The sequence below is a fragment of the Vipera ursinii genome, assembly GCF_947247035.1.
Source record: "Vipera ursinii genome assembly, chromosome: 4".
Lineage (NCBI taxonomy): Eukaryota > Metazoa > Chordata > Lepidosauria > Squamata > Viperidae > Vipera > Vipera ursinii.
In genome coordinates this window covers 843820-860366 of record NC_139514.1, presented here as the reverse complement: position 1 = coordinate 860366, position 16547 = coordinate 843820, and the positions used below count along the sequence as shown (strand labels likewise).

Genomic DNA, 16547 nt, shown 5'->3' with positions numbered 1-16547 from the left:
GGTTTCCTCAATGCCGTGAAGCTGGTTAGATAGTGTCATCGACATGATGAATATGAATTTGGTCCAACTCCAGGAGACAGTGGAGACGGGGGGGGGGGGGGGGCTGGTGTGCTGTGGTCCATGGGGGGCTACAAAGTTAAGACACAATTTAGCAACAGAACAACAAGGAATCAAAATCTTGAACCAGAAAAGAGTGGAACAGAATAACAGTGTTGGAAGGGACCTTGGAGGTCTTCTAGTCCAACCCCCTGCTGAAGGAGCAGACCCCAAACTATTTCAGACAAATGGCTGTCCAGTCTCTTCTTAAAGACTTCCAGTGTTGGAGCATTCACCACTTCTGGAGGCAAGGAGTTGCACTGGTTAGTTGTTCTAACTGTCAAGAAGTTTCTCCTTAGTTCTAGGTTGCTTCTCTCCTTGATGAGTTTCCATCCGTTGCTTCTTCTCCTGCCTTCGGGTGCTTTGGAGAATAGCTTGACTCCCTCCTCTTTGGGGCAGCCCCTGAGATACTGGAAGACAGCTATCATGTCACCCACTAGTTCTTTTCTTCATTAGGCTAAATATACCTAATTCATGTAGGTAAACCCCACTTCTCTGTTGCTCGCAGTGATCTCCTCTATGCTCTCCCAGGATCCTCTGGTGATATGCAAATGTTCCCAGTAAGGCCAATGATCTGTTGTTCTCCCTCTCCATTTTCTTTTGCCTTTGCAGAGAAAACCTGCAAGACGCAGAGATGCCCCTTCAGATCAGGTGAGAAAAGGCAACCTCCGTTCCGAGCCTCTGTGTCCCAGGGCACTGCGCTGATTTTGGTTTCGGAGTGAGCCGGTCACCGGCAGCTTCCCTGTCCAGTTGGCCATCAGCCACAGAGAACATCTGTATCATCAGGCACTGCAGTGGGAAAGGGGTGGATGAACTTCAGGACCCCGCCTGGGCGGGGGGCAGGTGGTCTGTCTCCCACATTTCCCTTCAAACCAGGTGGACAAAGGAGCATCTGGGGAGAAGCGGGCAGAGGGGGAAGGCAGACTGATGGGATGGTGAGGCCAGCCAAGTCCTGAGAACTGAAATGGATTCTTGTTTCAAGGGGAACAGAGGAGAGAAAGTGACTGAAACTGACTAGGACAGCAGACTGGCACAAAGCTATAAGGCGCTCCTCCTTCTGACTCTTACCCCTGGCTGGAAGCCTGGGGAGGGAGGAAGGGGGCAGCCGGACCCAGGAGAGGCCAGGTCTGGGGGAGAAGGGCCCAATCCCTGACCGTAAGGGTGGGGAAGAGTCTGGCCATCTTCACGCCTTCCCCATCTTCGTACTCCTTAAAGCTGGGGTGAAACAGAGTAGATTTCACACACACACACACACACACACACACACACACACACACACACACACCGGAGGCTGTCCTTGGATGATGGTGGAACTGGAGGCCGAGGTTGCTTGGGATGGAGGTCCTGCAAAGTGGGGGGGTCTTCATCCTCTCTTCTTGGGCAGGGATGCCAAGAGGGCGGTGGGCGGGTGGCATCGTCTGGACAGGAGCCAACCCGTCTCCCTTCCTCTGCGCAGGTGGGGGCTGGAGCCCCTTCTCCGCTGAAGGCCGAGCCCCGCTCCTCCTCTGGGGCCCTCTCCTTGCTGTGGGGCTCCTTGGACCTCCCGTGATGTAGCCCCAGCCTTTCCCGCGGTTGCCTCTCCAGAAGCAGCCACAGAAGACGAGGCCGCTTGGCGTGGTGTCCGTGAGCAATTCGTTGCTTGATTTGACTCACCGTTTCAGTCAGGTGTGCCCAACCTTGGTAACTTTAAGACTTGTGGACTTCAGCTCCCAGAGTCCCCCAGCCGGTCATGAATGATAGAGTTGGAAGAGACCAGAAGGATCCCCTCGTCCAGGGTTTCTCAACCTTGGCAACTTTAACATGGGTGGACTTCCACTCCCAGAATTCTGGGAGTGGAGGTCCACGAGTCTTAAAAGTTGCCAAGGTTGAACACGCCTGCTTTAAAGCGTCAATTGTGCAAATGAGGAAATGGACAACTCTCTGCCTTCAGAAGAGATGAAAACGGAAACTTGACTGCCGTTCCCAGGAGAAACTTCAGACGACCATCACGAAAATGGCTGTCTAGCTCAGTGGCCAGATCTTAATTTCCTTGAAGGAATTTAGTATGATTGTGTTCATCACCCAGAGAATTCATGATTTATAAATGAGAACTGATATTAACTGATACTGTGACACGTTGGCAAGACGCTAATGCGAAGGAAGCCCAGATTTTCTTGGATGGTTCCGCTAAGTCAGCCTCTCTGACCACGATTGCGCAACAATTGTATATTTTATTTGGATACAGAATTAACCCGTTTCCTAGATTTGGGAAGTCAATGAATCCCAAACTAACCAATCAGCCTAGAATGAAATAGCACCCAGCAAAGGCAAGCCAAAGTTAACAGACCTGGTCCCAGGTGTTGATCTCCTGTGGGGTCCTTGGCGCTCTCTGAGCTGGGTGGTTTTCTTGCAGACGTTTTATGACCCAACTAGGGAACCTCATCAGTGCTAGAAGGGGGGGGGGGTTCAGAGAGGAGGAGGAGGAGGAGGAAGGAGGAGGAGGAGGGGGGGCCTTGGTGCTCTCTGAGCTTCTAGCTGTTTCATAATCCAACTAGGGAACATCATCAGAGCTAAGAAGGAGAGAGACTTGCTCTTTGCTTTTCCTGCCAGCGTCGGTAGGAGCGTTCTTGTTTGTTCCCTGACTAGGCTGTTTACTGTTTGTTGAAAGTTTCTTCTTTGGGTATTTTTTACTTCTTGATTGTTGGTCTAGGGTTAATCTTGGTTTTAATCTGTTCTTATCTGGATGTTGATTGCTGGCAAGGAGGTGTTTTGTTTTCGTTTTGCTTTCTTTTGGCCTTTTGATTGTCTCTTTTCAATGGCGTGTAGATGTTGTGCATCTCTCTGTGCCTGTTGACGGCTGATGTATCTGAGTGCCAGGCCTCGGGGAATTGTCTGGCATTTTTCAGTTTGGTCTGGGATGCTCACAGTTTCCCAGTTGAAACTATGGTTGAGTCTGTCCACGTCTTATATAATTAAGCAGATTTCATACCTTCTGTCTGCCAGTTGGTGTTCATGGATGTGCTTTGCTAGCACTGGTGATGTTCCCTAGTTGGGTCATGAAACGTCTGCAAGAAAACCGCCATGCTCAGAGGGCAATGAGGACCCCACAGTTCAACCCTGAGCTACAAAGATTCCCTTCCATATTTATCCACGTCAGTCATGTCACCCATTTCTTCCTGTCTCTCCTCAGCTGGCCTCCGAAGGAACCGAGGACTGGGCAGGAATTCTTTGTCACCAAAGATTGAATCTCCAGCTGGTTGAAACCAGCTCTGTGGAGGAGTTCAGGCATGATGCTTTGCAACTCCCTGTGTCTGCGCCCTGTGACCCAGCAGCGCAGCCCAACAGCATGTGGGGTGCTGGGGGATATCGGGGCTCCCTTCAATTCACCACAGCTGCTTTGCAGGCACTCCAAAAACTCTAAACAACAGCCAGGAGGGGTTGCACAATTGACCAGGCTGGGAAAGCTGCTGCGAGGCTGTTGTAGGAGACAAGCAGGCTGAGCTGGAAGGTAGGGTCAAACGTGTCATTGGTTTGGAATCTTTGCACAGCCACGAGAGATGCAAGTCTGGCTCCCCGTGAATTCTGTTGAGCCTCATCTAGTGCCAAATTAGTTTTGACCGGTAGTTGACCAGATTCTTGGGTATAGTTTGCAATAATAAACTCTTCTGTGCTACGAACGCGGCGGGTGCTCGTGGTTCTTCACAAACCTTCCCATTGGGAGTGTCCGCTGCCTTTCCCAGGCACACAATGGGCGTTGTGCATCACACAGCTTGGCCCATAACGAGGACACTCATGATGACCACCATAGCGAAGAAGGTCCACATGAAGAAGCGGTCCATAACCTTGGCCAGCTTCTTCCACTCCCCCATCCGTTTGGAAGCCGCCTTCTGCTCTCGGAAGCACTTGGCGATGTAGTCCACGTTCTGAAGGATGCTCTCCTGGTGGCACCAACAGGTCTTTCTGGGGCAAGGGGGCTGCTCCTCGGGCTGTGCCTCCTTGAGGATGGGGCCGGGCCCTTGGAACTGTGGGGCCTGCCAAGGAGGGAGCCCTCTCCCCGTGGAGTCCTCACCGTTGGCCCTTTGGGCTTGGGGAAGTGGGTCCAGCTCCTGCGGGGGGCTCTTGCAACTGTCCCCGACGTCGTAGACAAAGAGGATGCGGGCCATGTACTGCAGGATGAACTTGCGGGCCCACCTGGGGACGGGCCTGGCCCCAGGGCCACAGTGGTGGAGGTTCATGACGAAGATGGTCAAGGCAGTGGAGGCCGTGATCATCGTCATGGTCGCAATGTAGTACTTCCCTGGAGGGAACAGAGGAGGAGACGGTCAGTTCTCCAAAGCACCAGAAGGCAGGAAGAAAAAGCAACGGAGAGAACCTTAATCAAGGAGAGAAAGCAACCTGGAATTAAGGAGAAACTGATGGAGATAATAACACAATATGGGAAGGTTTCTGGATTTAAAGTAAATATACAGAAAACTAAAATTTTGGCTAGAAATATGACAGTTTCGCAGAAGGCTCTCCTAGAAGGATTACCGTATATACTTGAGTATAAGCCGACTCGAGTATAAGCCGAGACCCCCAATTTCACCCCCAAAAACTGGAAAAAGTTATTGACTCGAGTATAAGCCGATCCGCCGTTCTGCAAGCCTCTGCCGCCAGCAGAGGCTCGATCCGCCATTTTGCAAGCCTGAATACACAGGAATACCCTGTGTAGCCGCGGCTCGTCGGCAGGTCTCCGTTCCTCCTGCCGACCTTTGGGGAGGTTTGGGCGCCTCCCCAAACCTCCCCAAACCTCGGCAGGTCTCCGTTCCTCCTGCCGACCTTTGGGGAGGTTTGGGCGCCTCCCCAAACCTCCCCAAACCTCGGCAGGTCTCCGTTCCTCCGCGCAGACCTGCCGACCTTTGGGGAGGTTTGGGCGCCTCCCCAAACCTCGGCAGGTCTCCGTTCCTCCTGCCGACCTTTGGGGAGGTTTGGGCGCCTCCCCAAACCTCCCCAAACCTCTGCAGGTCTCCGTTCCTCCGCGCAGACCTGCCGACCTTTGGGGAGGTTTGGGCGCCTCCCCAAACCTCGGCAGGTCTCCGTTCCTCCGCGCAGACCTGCCGACCTTTGGGGAGGTTTGGGCGCCTCCCCAAACCTCGGCAGGTCTCCGTTCCTCCTGCCGACCTTTGGGGAGGTTTGGGCGCTTCCCCAAACCTCCCCAAACCTCTGCAGGTCTCCGTTCCTCCGCGCAGACCTGCCGACCTTTGGGGAGGTTTGGGCGCCTCCCCAAACCTCCCCAAACCTCGGCAGGTCTCCGTTCCTGTTTGGGGAGGTTTGGGCGCCTCCCCAAACCTCCCCAAACCTCGGCAGGTCTCCGTTCCTCCGCGCAGACCTGCCGACCTTTGGGGAGGTTTGGGCGCCTCCCCAAACGTCCCCAAACCTCGGCAGGTCTCCGTTCCTGTTTGGGGAGGTTTGGGCGCCTCCCCAAACCTCCCCAAACCTCGGCAGGTCTCCGTTCCTCCGCGCAGACCTGCCGAGGTTTGGGGAGGTTTGGGGAGGCGCCCAAACCTCCCCAAAGGTCGGCAGGAAGAACGGAGACCTGCCGAGGTTTGGGGAGGTTTGGGGAGGCGCCCAAACCTCCCCAAAGGTCGGCAGGTCTGCGCGGAGGAACGGAGACCTGCCGAGGTTTGGGGAGACGCCCAAACCTCCCCAAACGTCGGCAAGTCTCCGTTCCTCCGCGCCCTGCCTGCCTGCTTCTTTCCGCTGCGGAAAGAAGCAGGCAGGCAAGGCGCGGAGTTTGGGGAGGTGCGCGCGCACCTCCCCAAACCTCCCCAAACTTCGGCAGGTCTCGGACGGCGGTGGCTTGGGAGAGGTGCGGGCGATCCCGGAAGCACCAAAGCCTCGGCCGCGCACAAGTCCTCGGTAAGTTTTTTTTGTTGACTGGAGTATAAGCCGAAGTGGAATTTTTCAGCCCAAAAAGTGGGCTGAAAAATTCGGCTTATACTCAAGTATATACGGTAACTGGATTTGAGATTGTTAAAAGGGTTAAATATTTGGGGGTGATTTTGTCGCCCTCTAATACAAAGCTATATAAAAATAATTATGAAAAGTTATGGGGGAAAATTCAAAAAGAACTGGAGAGTTGGGAAAAATTGCAATTGTCTTTGTTGGGACGGATTGCAGCAGTGAAAATGAATGTCCTGCCCAAATTTTTATTCTTATTTCAAATGATACCGATTCTTAAGAAAGACTCTAACTTGGAGGAATGGCAGCGTGGTATCAATAAATTTGTGTGGGCAGGGAAAAAGCCACGAGTTAAACTTAAGATTATGCAGGATACTCGTGAGAGAGGTGGCCTTAAAATGCCTAATTTTAAATTATATTATGAAGCTGCTGCACTAGTAGGAATAAGTGATTGGATTAATTTGACACAATCGAGGTTATTAAATCTTGAGGGCCATGATCTGTTGTTTGGCTGGCATGCATATTTGTTGTATGATAAGAAGGTAGATATTGTGTTTAGGATGCATATTTTAAGACAGGCATTGCTGAGAGTTTGGAAGAAGTATAGACATAAGTTAAGCAGCAAGATACCATTGTGGGCAATCCCAAAACACGCAATAGAAAATATACATGCTGGTTTCAAACATGATGAGACTACTTACAAGGAAATTTTAAGTTTGGAAAGGAATATTTGGTGCTTGAAATCATATAGCTTCTTGCGAGAAGAGAAGGTTGTTCAGACTTGGTTTCAATATATTCAGTTACAGGCCAGGTGGAAAGAAGACCAAAAAAATGGATTTGCAACGACTGATGAAAATTTGATAAAGCAAATTAGAAATCAAGGACCAGCACATATTAAACGGATATATCTTGCATTGATAGAGATTGATTCAGAAACAGAGCTTGTTAAGGATTGTATGATAAAATGGGCCCAAAACATTCAGGAAGTTATTACAATGGACACGTGGGAAAAGATCTGGGTGAGGAATGTAAAATTCACTCAAGCTCAAAGTCTAAGAGAGAACTTTTACAAAATGTTTTATAGATGGCATCTAGATCCTAAAAAGCTTGCAAGTATGTATCCGAATTATCAGCCTAAATGTTGGAGGTGTGGTGATGAAGAGGCAATATATTTTCACATATGGTGGACATGTAAAAAGGTCAAGGCTTTTTGGATAAAAGTCTGGTGGAATATGCAGAAGATTTTTAAACGGAGGATAAAGTTTTGTCCACAATTTTTTTTGTTGGGAATAATTGTTGACGCTACAGTTGTGGACTCTAAGTTGATGTTGAATTTAGTTACGGCAGCAAGACTTTTGATAGGTCAATATTGGAAGAAAGAGGAACTGCCGACTATACAAGAGTGGATTTTAAAGGTTTCCGACTTGGCAGAGATGGCGAAGATTTCGGCCTATTTGAAAGATTACTCGCAAGAACATTATATTATGGAATGGAGAAAATGGATTGAGTTTATCCAGAATAAGTATAGGGTCAAGAAGTTTTATCTAGCATTTGAATAAGTCTTCTTTCGTTTTCTTTTTTCTTTTTTTATTTTGTCTTCTATATATATTTAATAATGCTAAGTTTTGTTTGATCCTATATAAGTTAGAGAGTGATGGATTTTAGAATTTATAGTTGTTAGTATATGGTTGTTTATGATTGCTTTTTTATATATATATACCTTGTATTTAGCTCTGGGAAGTCCGGGGGGGGGAGGGGGGTTGGGGGGAGGTGGGGGGGGAGGAGGGAGGGGGGGGAGGGGGGGGAAGAGGGGAGGTAGGGAGGGGAGGAGGGAGGGGGAAGGGGGTTTTTTAAAGGAAAACTGTATTTTTAAAACTTTTCAATAAAAAAAAAAGGAGAAACTTCCCGACAGTGAGGACAATTAACGAGTGGATCAGTTTGGCACCAGAAGCTGTGGGTGCTCCATCACTGGAGGTCTTCAAGAAGAGACTGGACAGCGGGTTGTCTGGACCGGTATACTGTTTCCTGCCTGAGCAGGGGGTTGGACTAGAGGACCTCCAAGGTCCCTCCCAACTCTATTCTGATAGAAGCCAAGTTCTCTATTCTGCCACCTTCCAAATTTGTTTATTTTCTTATGATATTTATATGCCACCCACCTCACTAACAGGTGACTTACAATCACCATAAGAACAGAGATACAAACTTTATAACTTTAAATATTAAAATGGACAAAATCAGAATAACAGAGTTGGAAGGGAGGTAGGCCAGGGGTCTTGAAACTTGGCCTTTGATGACTTGTGGACTTCAACTCCCAGAATTCCTCAGCCAGGCAGTTGAAGTCCACAAGTCATCAAAGGGCCAAGTTTGAAGACCCCTGTTGTAGGTCATCTAGTCCAACCCCCCACCCAAGCAGGAGACCCTACCCCATTTCTGACAGATGGCAGTCCAGTCTCTTCTTGAAAGCCTCCAGTGATGAAACTCCCACAACATCTGGAAGCAACTGTTCCATTGGTTGATTGTTCCCACTGTCAGAAAAACAGAGATTAAATAAGTTAAGGAAGGAGAATGTCACAGGCTGGAGGTAGGACTTTCTAATCTATTAGGCATGTCCAACGTGGAAGGCCCCCATCCAGACTCTGGACCGATCGGCAGAGCCAGGCTTTGAGGTTCCTGTGGAAGGCCAAGAGGGTGGGGGCAGACCTCACCTCAAGGGGTACGATGTTTCAGAGGGGCAGGGGCCATGGTAGGAAAGACCCTTCTCTTGCACCCTGCCATGTGGAAGTTCGTTGGCTGATGGGCTCCGTAATGCGCCCCTTCTGCCAGGACACGTGGGGCAGGCCAAACCCATTGGTTCCTAGACAGCCTGGACCCAAGCCTTGATAACCAACCTTGAGTAGCACCTGGAAGCAAAGCGGTCACCAGTGCAGCTCACGCAACAGTGGTGTAACATGAGCCACCTTAGATGCCCCCAAAACTCTCTGCACAGCAGCTGCATTCTACAGCTGCATAGCTGTAGCTCCTGAATAGTCTCCAAGGGTAGACCCATGCAGTGCACATTGCAGCAGTCTAAACATGAGATGACCAGGGCACGAGCAAGAAATGAGCTGAAGCTAAAAATCCCAGGCAATGACCCGGAGAAAAATGGTCCAGCCGGGAGAAATGAATGACATCAATGAAAAGAAGGTCAAGGGGTGACGTGAGACCAATGTCTCAGGGGCTGCCCCAAAGAGGAGAGGGTCAACCTCTTCTCCTGAGGGCAGGACGAGAAGCGGCGGATGAAACTCGTCACGGAGAGACCCAACCTGGAACTAAGGAGGCATTTCCTGACAGTGAGGACAATCAACCGGTGGAACAGAAGTTGCCTCCAGACGTTGTGGGTGCTCCATCACTGGAGACTTTCAAAAAGATTGGAAAGCCGTTTGTCTGAAATGATACATAGGCTCTCCTGCTTGAGCAGGGGGTTGGACTAGAAGACCTCCAAGGTCCCTTCCAAGTCTGTTATTCAAGTGGAGTTGTGTTGGCTTTCTGGGAGTTTTGGAGCCCACTGACCTGGGTACATATGAAAGAACCTGTGGCACCAAGAAAGCTTAAGGCAACCCCCCCCCCCAGGTGGCATCCCCCATGGATACTGCCACCCTGGGCTAATCACGGCCTCAGACAAACTCTCAGCCTATCAAGGCAATTGGCCTCAAGGGCAGAAGAGGCAGCCTTCCTGTTGGGTCCCACTGGGCTTCTGACCGATCCCTGGCAGGGGACGTGGCATTTCCAGGCCATGGTTGTCCCAAAGGCAACTGGATTTCTTGGTTTCTCCATGAAAACGTTTGCTTTCGATCCAAGAAACTTCTTCAGCTCTTACTGTTAGAAGCTTCTTGAATAAAAAGTGAAACATTTCCAAGGAAAAAAAACAAGAAAGTCCAGTTGCCTTTACTGAATAACAGAGAATGGGAAGGGACCTTGGAGGTCATCTAGTCCAACCCCCCCTGCTCAGGCAGAAGACCCCCTACCAGGGGTAGGCAACTTTGGCTCTTTTATGACTCGTGGACTTCAACTCCCAGAATTCCTGCCTCAGGGATTATGGGAGTTAAAGTCCACGAGTCATAAAAGAGCCAAGGTTGCCTACCACTGCTCTATACCATTCTGGACAAATGACTGTTCAGTCTCTTCCTAGAAACAGAAGCAGCCACAACTTCTGGAGGCAGGTTGTTCCACTGGTTAATTGTTCTCACTGTCAGGAAAATTTCTCCTTAGTTCTAGGTTGCTTCTCTCCTTGACGAGTTTCCATCCGTTGCTTCTTGTCCTGCTTTCAGGTGCTTTGGAGAACAGCTTGACTCCCTCTTCTTTGGGGCAGCCCCTGAGGTCCTGGAACGCCGCTATCCTGTCACTACCTGGTCCTTTTCTTCGTTAGACTGGACATAACGAGACCCTGTGGATCTCCACAGACATCCAGGTCAGCATGTTTTTCTGAGTGGGAACAGGATGGCGTGGTGGGATCTAGAACTGGAATCTTGGCTCCCCACTCACCAATCAGTGGCACGTTCTCGGAGGGTGGCATGCTTTCAGCCACCAGCAGTTGGAAGACGGTCAGGGCCAGAAGAACAGTCACCCCCAGGGACACCTTCTCGCCGGAGTCTGCCGGAAGGTAGAAGCCCAGAGGGGCCAGGAAGGAGATCATGACGCAGGGCACCAGAAGGTTGAAGACGTAGAAGGAAGCCCGCCTCCTCAACAGCAGCGTGTAGGTGACATCTGGATAGGGTTCTGAGCAGCAGCCGTAAGTGATGACGTTCCTCTTGGCGGGCATCCCCAGCATTTCCCACTCCACGTTCTCCACGAAGTCGGTCAGATCTCCCGTCTCCTGCATGCTGAGGAGGTCGATCTGGTTGCCGTTGTAGGTCCAGGAGCCAAAGGTCAGGGGGCACTGCTGCCCGTCAAAGGGGAAATAGGAGACGTCCACCTTGCAGGAACTCTTGGTGATGGCCGGGGAGTCCCACCTGATCTGCCCGTCACAGCGGATCACCACGTTGGTCTCCATGGAACTGGTGAACTGGTCATCGGCACTGGGAGGCAAGGAGAGGACGGGGTCAGGCGGGGGTTGGGTTAGAGACCATGGACCTCTTTCTGCCCAGTCTGGAAAGGGACAAAGCATCACCCGGGCTTCCAGAAACAGGGGGACGTAGAATGGACCACAGTGTTCTGGATGACCGTCGTGGAGGTGACCCTCAATCCTGCCTAGAGGAGCTGCTGCTTAGCAGCCACCACATCGGAGAAAGGACTCAGCTACAAGGTAGCCAAAAGAAGCCCAGCGGCTGGGTGTGGAGACGGGGACCTTCTGGCTGGCTGGTGGTCTTCCCTTCCAGAACTCTGGCCAGACCACGTGCCCCGCCAGGGCGCAGGTAGTCCTCAACTTACAACATTTGCTTAGTGACTGTTCAGAGTTACAACGGCACTGGAAAAAGTGGCTTATGGCCACTTTGGGAACAACCATTGCAGCATCCCCCAGGGTGAGAAAAATACGGACACTGAGCGTGTGTTTATGGCGGTCGCAGCGTCCCCACCCTGGGGTCAGGCGGTCCCCTTTTCAGACCCTCCGACAAGCAAAGTCAACGGGGAAGCAGGATTCACTGAACGACCCTGTGTGACTCACTTAACACCTGCAGTGATTCACCTAATAACGCTGGCAAGAAAGGTAGTAAAATGAGGCAAAAATCCGCTTGGCAACCGTCTCGCTTAGTGATGGAAATTTTGGGATGAACCGTGACCGTAAGGTGAGGATTGCCGGTAATTCATGAGCAAAAGGGGTGCCCACCCTAGGCCCTCAACTGCTCTTCCTCCGAAAAATTCACTTGTAGGGTTTGGCTTAACAAAAGTGACTGACACATTCAACAAGGGCTCTGGATAAGCCCCAAACAAAGGTTCATTCTAAAAATACTAGACGTTTGGGGATTCTGGGAAATTTAGGAGCCAGAAGTCCAGTTTTTTTTCAAGACCAGAGTTCTTTACACCGACGGGGGTTTCCCAGATGCAGCCTAGACTTACACACACCCCTCTTAGCTCCTCCCACCTGCCCTGCATCTCTAGGTCAGGGTGACTGAAACGGTATAGGTTGAGCAGAGGGCTGGACTAGAAGACCTCCAAGGTCCCTCTTCTCTTCTCTTCTCTTCTCTTCTCTTCTCTTCTCTTCTCTTCTCTTCTCTTCTCTTCTCTTCTCTTCTCTTCTCTTCTCTTCTCTTCTCTTCTATATTTCTATTCTGTTCTGTTCTTGTTCCGTTCTGTTCTGTCCTCTCCTCTCCTCTCCTCTCCTCTCCTCTCCTATTATTCTATTATTTTCTATTCTATTCCATTCCATTCCATTCCATTCCATTCCATTCCATTCCATTCCATTCCATTCCATTCCATTCTATTCTATTCTATTCTATTCTATTCTATTCTATTCCATCCCATAATTCTATTCTATTCTATTCTATTCTATTCTATTCTATTCTATTCTATTCTATTCTATTCTATTCTATTCTATTCTATCCCATAATTCTATTCTATTCTATTCTATTCTATTCTATTCTATTCTATTCTATTCTATTCTATTCTATCCCATAATTCTATTCTATTCTATTCTATTTATTCTATTCTATTCTATTCTATCCCATAATTCTATTCTATTCTATTCTATTCTATTCTATTCTATTCTATTCTATTCTATTCTATTCTATTCTATTCTATTCTATTCTATTCTATCCCATAATTCTATTCTATTCTATTCTATTCTATTCTATTCTATTCTATTCTATTCTATTCTATTCTATTCTATTCTATTCTATTCTATCCCATAATTCTATTCTATTCTATTCTATTCTATTCTATTCTATTCTATTCTATTCTATTCTATTCTATTCTATTCTATTCTATTCTATTCTATCCCATAATTCTATTCTATTCTATTCTATTCTATTCTATTCTATTCTATTCTATTCTATTCTATTCTATTCTATTCTATTCTATTCTATTCTATTCTATTGCTTATACCGACTCTTGAAATGATCTCTTTTTCTCCCCTGGGCATTGTTCTGGACCAGCTGTGGGTCAGGTGGATCTTCTTGTCTCCCAGTCCAACTACGATAAAGGAGAATATTTGTAGCTCAGGGTTAAATGAGGGGTCCTTGCTGCTATCTGAGCTTGGTGGTTTTCATGCAGACATTTCATTACCCAACTAGGTAACATGATCAACGCTAGAAGGGAGTTGGGTTTGCAGAGAGGAGGAGGAGAACGGGGTGGGGTGGGGTGGGGGCTTGTGGGTCCGTGCTGCTCTTTGAGCTTAATTGTTTTCTTGCAAATGTTTCATAACCCAACCAGGTAACATTGGCAGTGCTTGGAAGGGAGGGTGGTTTGCAGAGGAGGAGGAGGAGGAGGAGGAAGATGGGGCCTGTTTCATGACCCAGCTAGGTAACATTGTCAGGTGCACTGATAATGTTACCTTGTTCAGGTGAAGAAACATCTGCAGGAAAGCCCCCAACCCCAGGGAGCACCAAGGATCCCCCCCCACTCATAACAGCGAAATGGCTCGAAAAAGTCCCTAAAAGTGAGAGTCCAGCTAAGGCGATCCAAATCCGAATTTATCCGGGGTCTCTGTTCCAAAGGAGCTTCTTATGAAGGAGGCCCATCAGCCGTGGCTCTCTGGCCTTGAACCGGGAGCTCCCACTGAGTTCTCGTGGCTACTTGATCGTGATAGGAATCCATCAGACCTCGTGGATCCCATTTCACCTATTTCTTTTGTTACTTGTTCATCACATTTCCCCAGTGCCCATCTCAACTGATGCTCAACTGATGCTCCCGCAAGGTGTCTTTGCGTAGGATTAATGTATAAAATGTTTTATCCTCACTGCAACCTTGCCAGGGAAGGATCTCCTGAGGACCCACTTGGCTACGGGGGAGCCTCCCTGCCCGGCCTCGGATGCCCCTCTCCACACCGCTGGGCCTTGTGTTCCCCAGGGTCACTTCGGCTCCTCCGTAAGGAATCCCCTCCCACACCTCGGCCACCATCCCATGTCACCTACTTGTTGTAAAGGACAATGTCAGGTCTCCACACGTAGCTGCTGGGGATCTGGATGCTGTCAATGCCACCGTAGTCCTCCTTGTCCCAGCTTAGGTAGGCATCCACCCACACCTGCCGGATCCACAGGTAAGCGGTCAAGATCTGGTTCCTCTCATCCTGGAACAAAAGGGAAGAATTCATTTAACAACTGCATGACCAACTTAAGCACGTAACATCTGTCTCGCTTAGCAACAGAAGTTTGGGGCAAGTTCTACCTGTGTCCCCTTTCTCACCAGGGCGTCCCACCCTCGCGGGCCCTTACCATGTCTATGATCTGGGAGAGGGTGACCTGAAGGGTGACGTTGAGCGCCTGGTCAGTGTCCTCTGCCGGACGCAAAGCGCTGGAGTAATTGGCAAAGAGCTGGTGCAACAGCTGGTAGGCCCTCTTGCCTGGGGCTCCTGAGCAGCCTGTGGAGAGAAGGACGGGGCTGGAGAACCAGGGCGGGAAAGAGAGGGGAGGGCGGGCCCACTCCCTTCTCATGCCCCCCCCCTCGAGCAAAAACAGCCAGACAGAAGGACAGCACCCTGTCCTTGCAGCCCCTCCGCCTCTCTGAGCGGGGTTTGGAGTTGACCTCCCTGTCACACGATGTTGGCTTGTGAAGAGCACTTCGTGTGATCTTGATTTTACCCCTGTGTTAATGCAGCTGAACGGATTTTATTATGCTTAAGGTTGATATTAGTAATATTGATATTAGTAGTGATACTTTGTGACAAATTTATATATATATATATTTGTTTATGTGCAAGCAGCTTTGCAGGTGCTTTATATTGGGAAATCAGTTCTATAAAAGCAAATCTTTCGTGCTTTAGGTACAGGGGATTGCTTGCATGAAAAGAGCACGGTGAGGGGAGGGGGAAAGGAGTTACGGATGGAGCCTGGGTTGCTGTGTACGAGTCATCATCTTGGAATTGTTTTTTTGTGCTATCTTGTGCCTGGTACCGGGACCTGAACTTTTTGTTCTGGAAAGGTGTAAAAGGTGAAAGACATTTTTCCTGGTTGTTGCCTTCATCTCTCTACCAGCCACGAAGAGAGATGAGGACACCCAACTCTATTTTGATCAAAACAAAAGTTGTTTGCTTGTTGAAACCTTGGCTCAGGAGTTTCTTTGGCTCTTTTAAATTCCTGAGCAACGCTGGAGCAATTGTGAGGCTAAGTGGGAAACCTCACACAACAGGTCCTGTTTCTTTGGACCGTGGGCTGCATTTTGGGAATAGATCCGGAGGAAGGGGGTGAGTAGGGGGTAGGTTTGGACAAGGTCACTTGCTGGCCAGCCTGACCCCTGCCAGGCGAGTCCATTCTCTGAGCATACGTGGATTCGGGTCCAGGCGCAGGTGCCAGCAGCTGGCCATCTGCTAAGCACCGCTCTTCTTTACGGGACTCGGATCCTTGGCCGTAAGCCAGCACTCACTCTGCCAAATGAAGGACTCTAATTAAACCGAAGTGACACCGCATGAAAGGAGGGCTCTGGGTGGATTAATGCTCACGTGGAAATTCTCCCGCGGATCACCGTGGCGCCCCGTGCTGTCCTGCGAGGCTCGCCAGGCTGAAGATGGGCAGGGAAATGTTTTTATGGGTTTAAATCAGGAGCTGCTGGCCACCGAAAGACGGGCTCCAGCCATCAGTCTTGGCACAAGGTTGGTGCTCCCTCTTGGACCTGGGTTGGAGGAGCCCCAGAAGTTATTTTTCTGGAAAATCTAATAAAGGAGAATATTTGTAGCTGAGGGGTGAACCCTAACCCTAACTCTAACCCTTTCTAGAGGCTCCACATCTTTCCGGTATCGTGGTGACCAGAACTGGACGCCAGATTCCAAGGTGGCCTCGTTAGTGCAGGGTAGGGCAATATACATCAGTGGTTGTCCATTTGGACCCCTAGATCAGTAATATCAATGAAAGATAAAAGATCAAAGGGGCTAAGCATGGAGAAATAAGGTCTTCTTGTAGCTGTTTGGCTCTGGATGTTTTCCGAGCTTGGATGGTCTCCTGCAGATCGTTCGTTCTTAGGCCATCTGCAGGCACCGATGATGGGACCCAGCTGGCAATAAAAATGTCTGCTTGTTTTGGGCACACCCAGGGCCTGGCAGCACTTCAGGAACCGAGTCTGCCCCTCTTCACCACAGCCTTCTTCCACTTCCTACCTGAGCCCATCGGTCCCCACCTCCTCCTTGGTGCGGTCTGCCGAAGGCAGAGCTGTCCCTTCCCTGGTTTGAAAGTTTAATGACAGGTGTCCTGTTTCCGCCCTTGGGGACTTCTGGTGACATCTTTGGAGCATCGCTTACAGATCAAGACACACCAATTCCAATTACTCACCCGTGCTGATCCTCGCCGCCAGGCTGATTGAATTGCAATTTAGCTGATGACCCTCCCCAAATGCCGGTTTGGCGGGCCACCCGGCCACGGAGCACGGTCCCTTGGCGGGCCACCCGGCCAAGGGACCCCTTTTTTGTGTGT

General features: G+C 49.7%; 1 protein-coding gene across 1 annotated transcript; it reads right to left on the bottom strand.

Annotated features, from left to right (window-relative positions):
• Nucleotides 1–3836: 3836 nt before the first annotated feature.
• Nucleotides 3837–15448, bottom strand: CHRNA10 (cholinergic receptor nicotinic alpha 10 subunit; the record flags this gene model as incomplete). The annotated part of the gene is made up of 5 exons (XM_083362581.1): nucleotides 3837–4372; nucleotides 10537–11069; nucleotides 14061–14215; nucleotides 14361–14506; nucleotides 15409–15448. The coding sequence occupies 5 exons, from the start codon at nucleotides 15446–15448 to the stop codon at nucleotides 3837–3839; spliced, it is 1410 nt and encodes a 469-aa protein (XP_083218707.1).
• Nucleotides 15449–16547: the final 1099 nt, after the last annotated feature.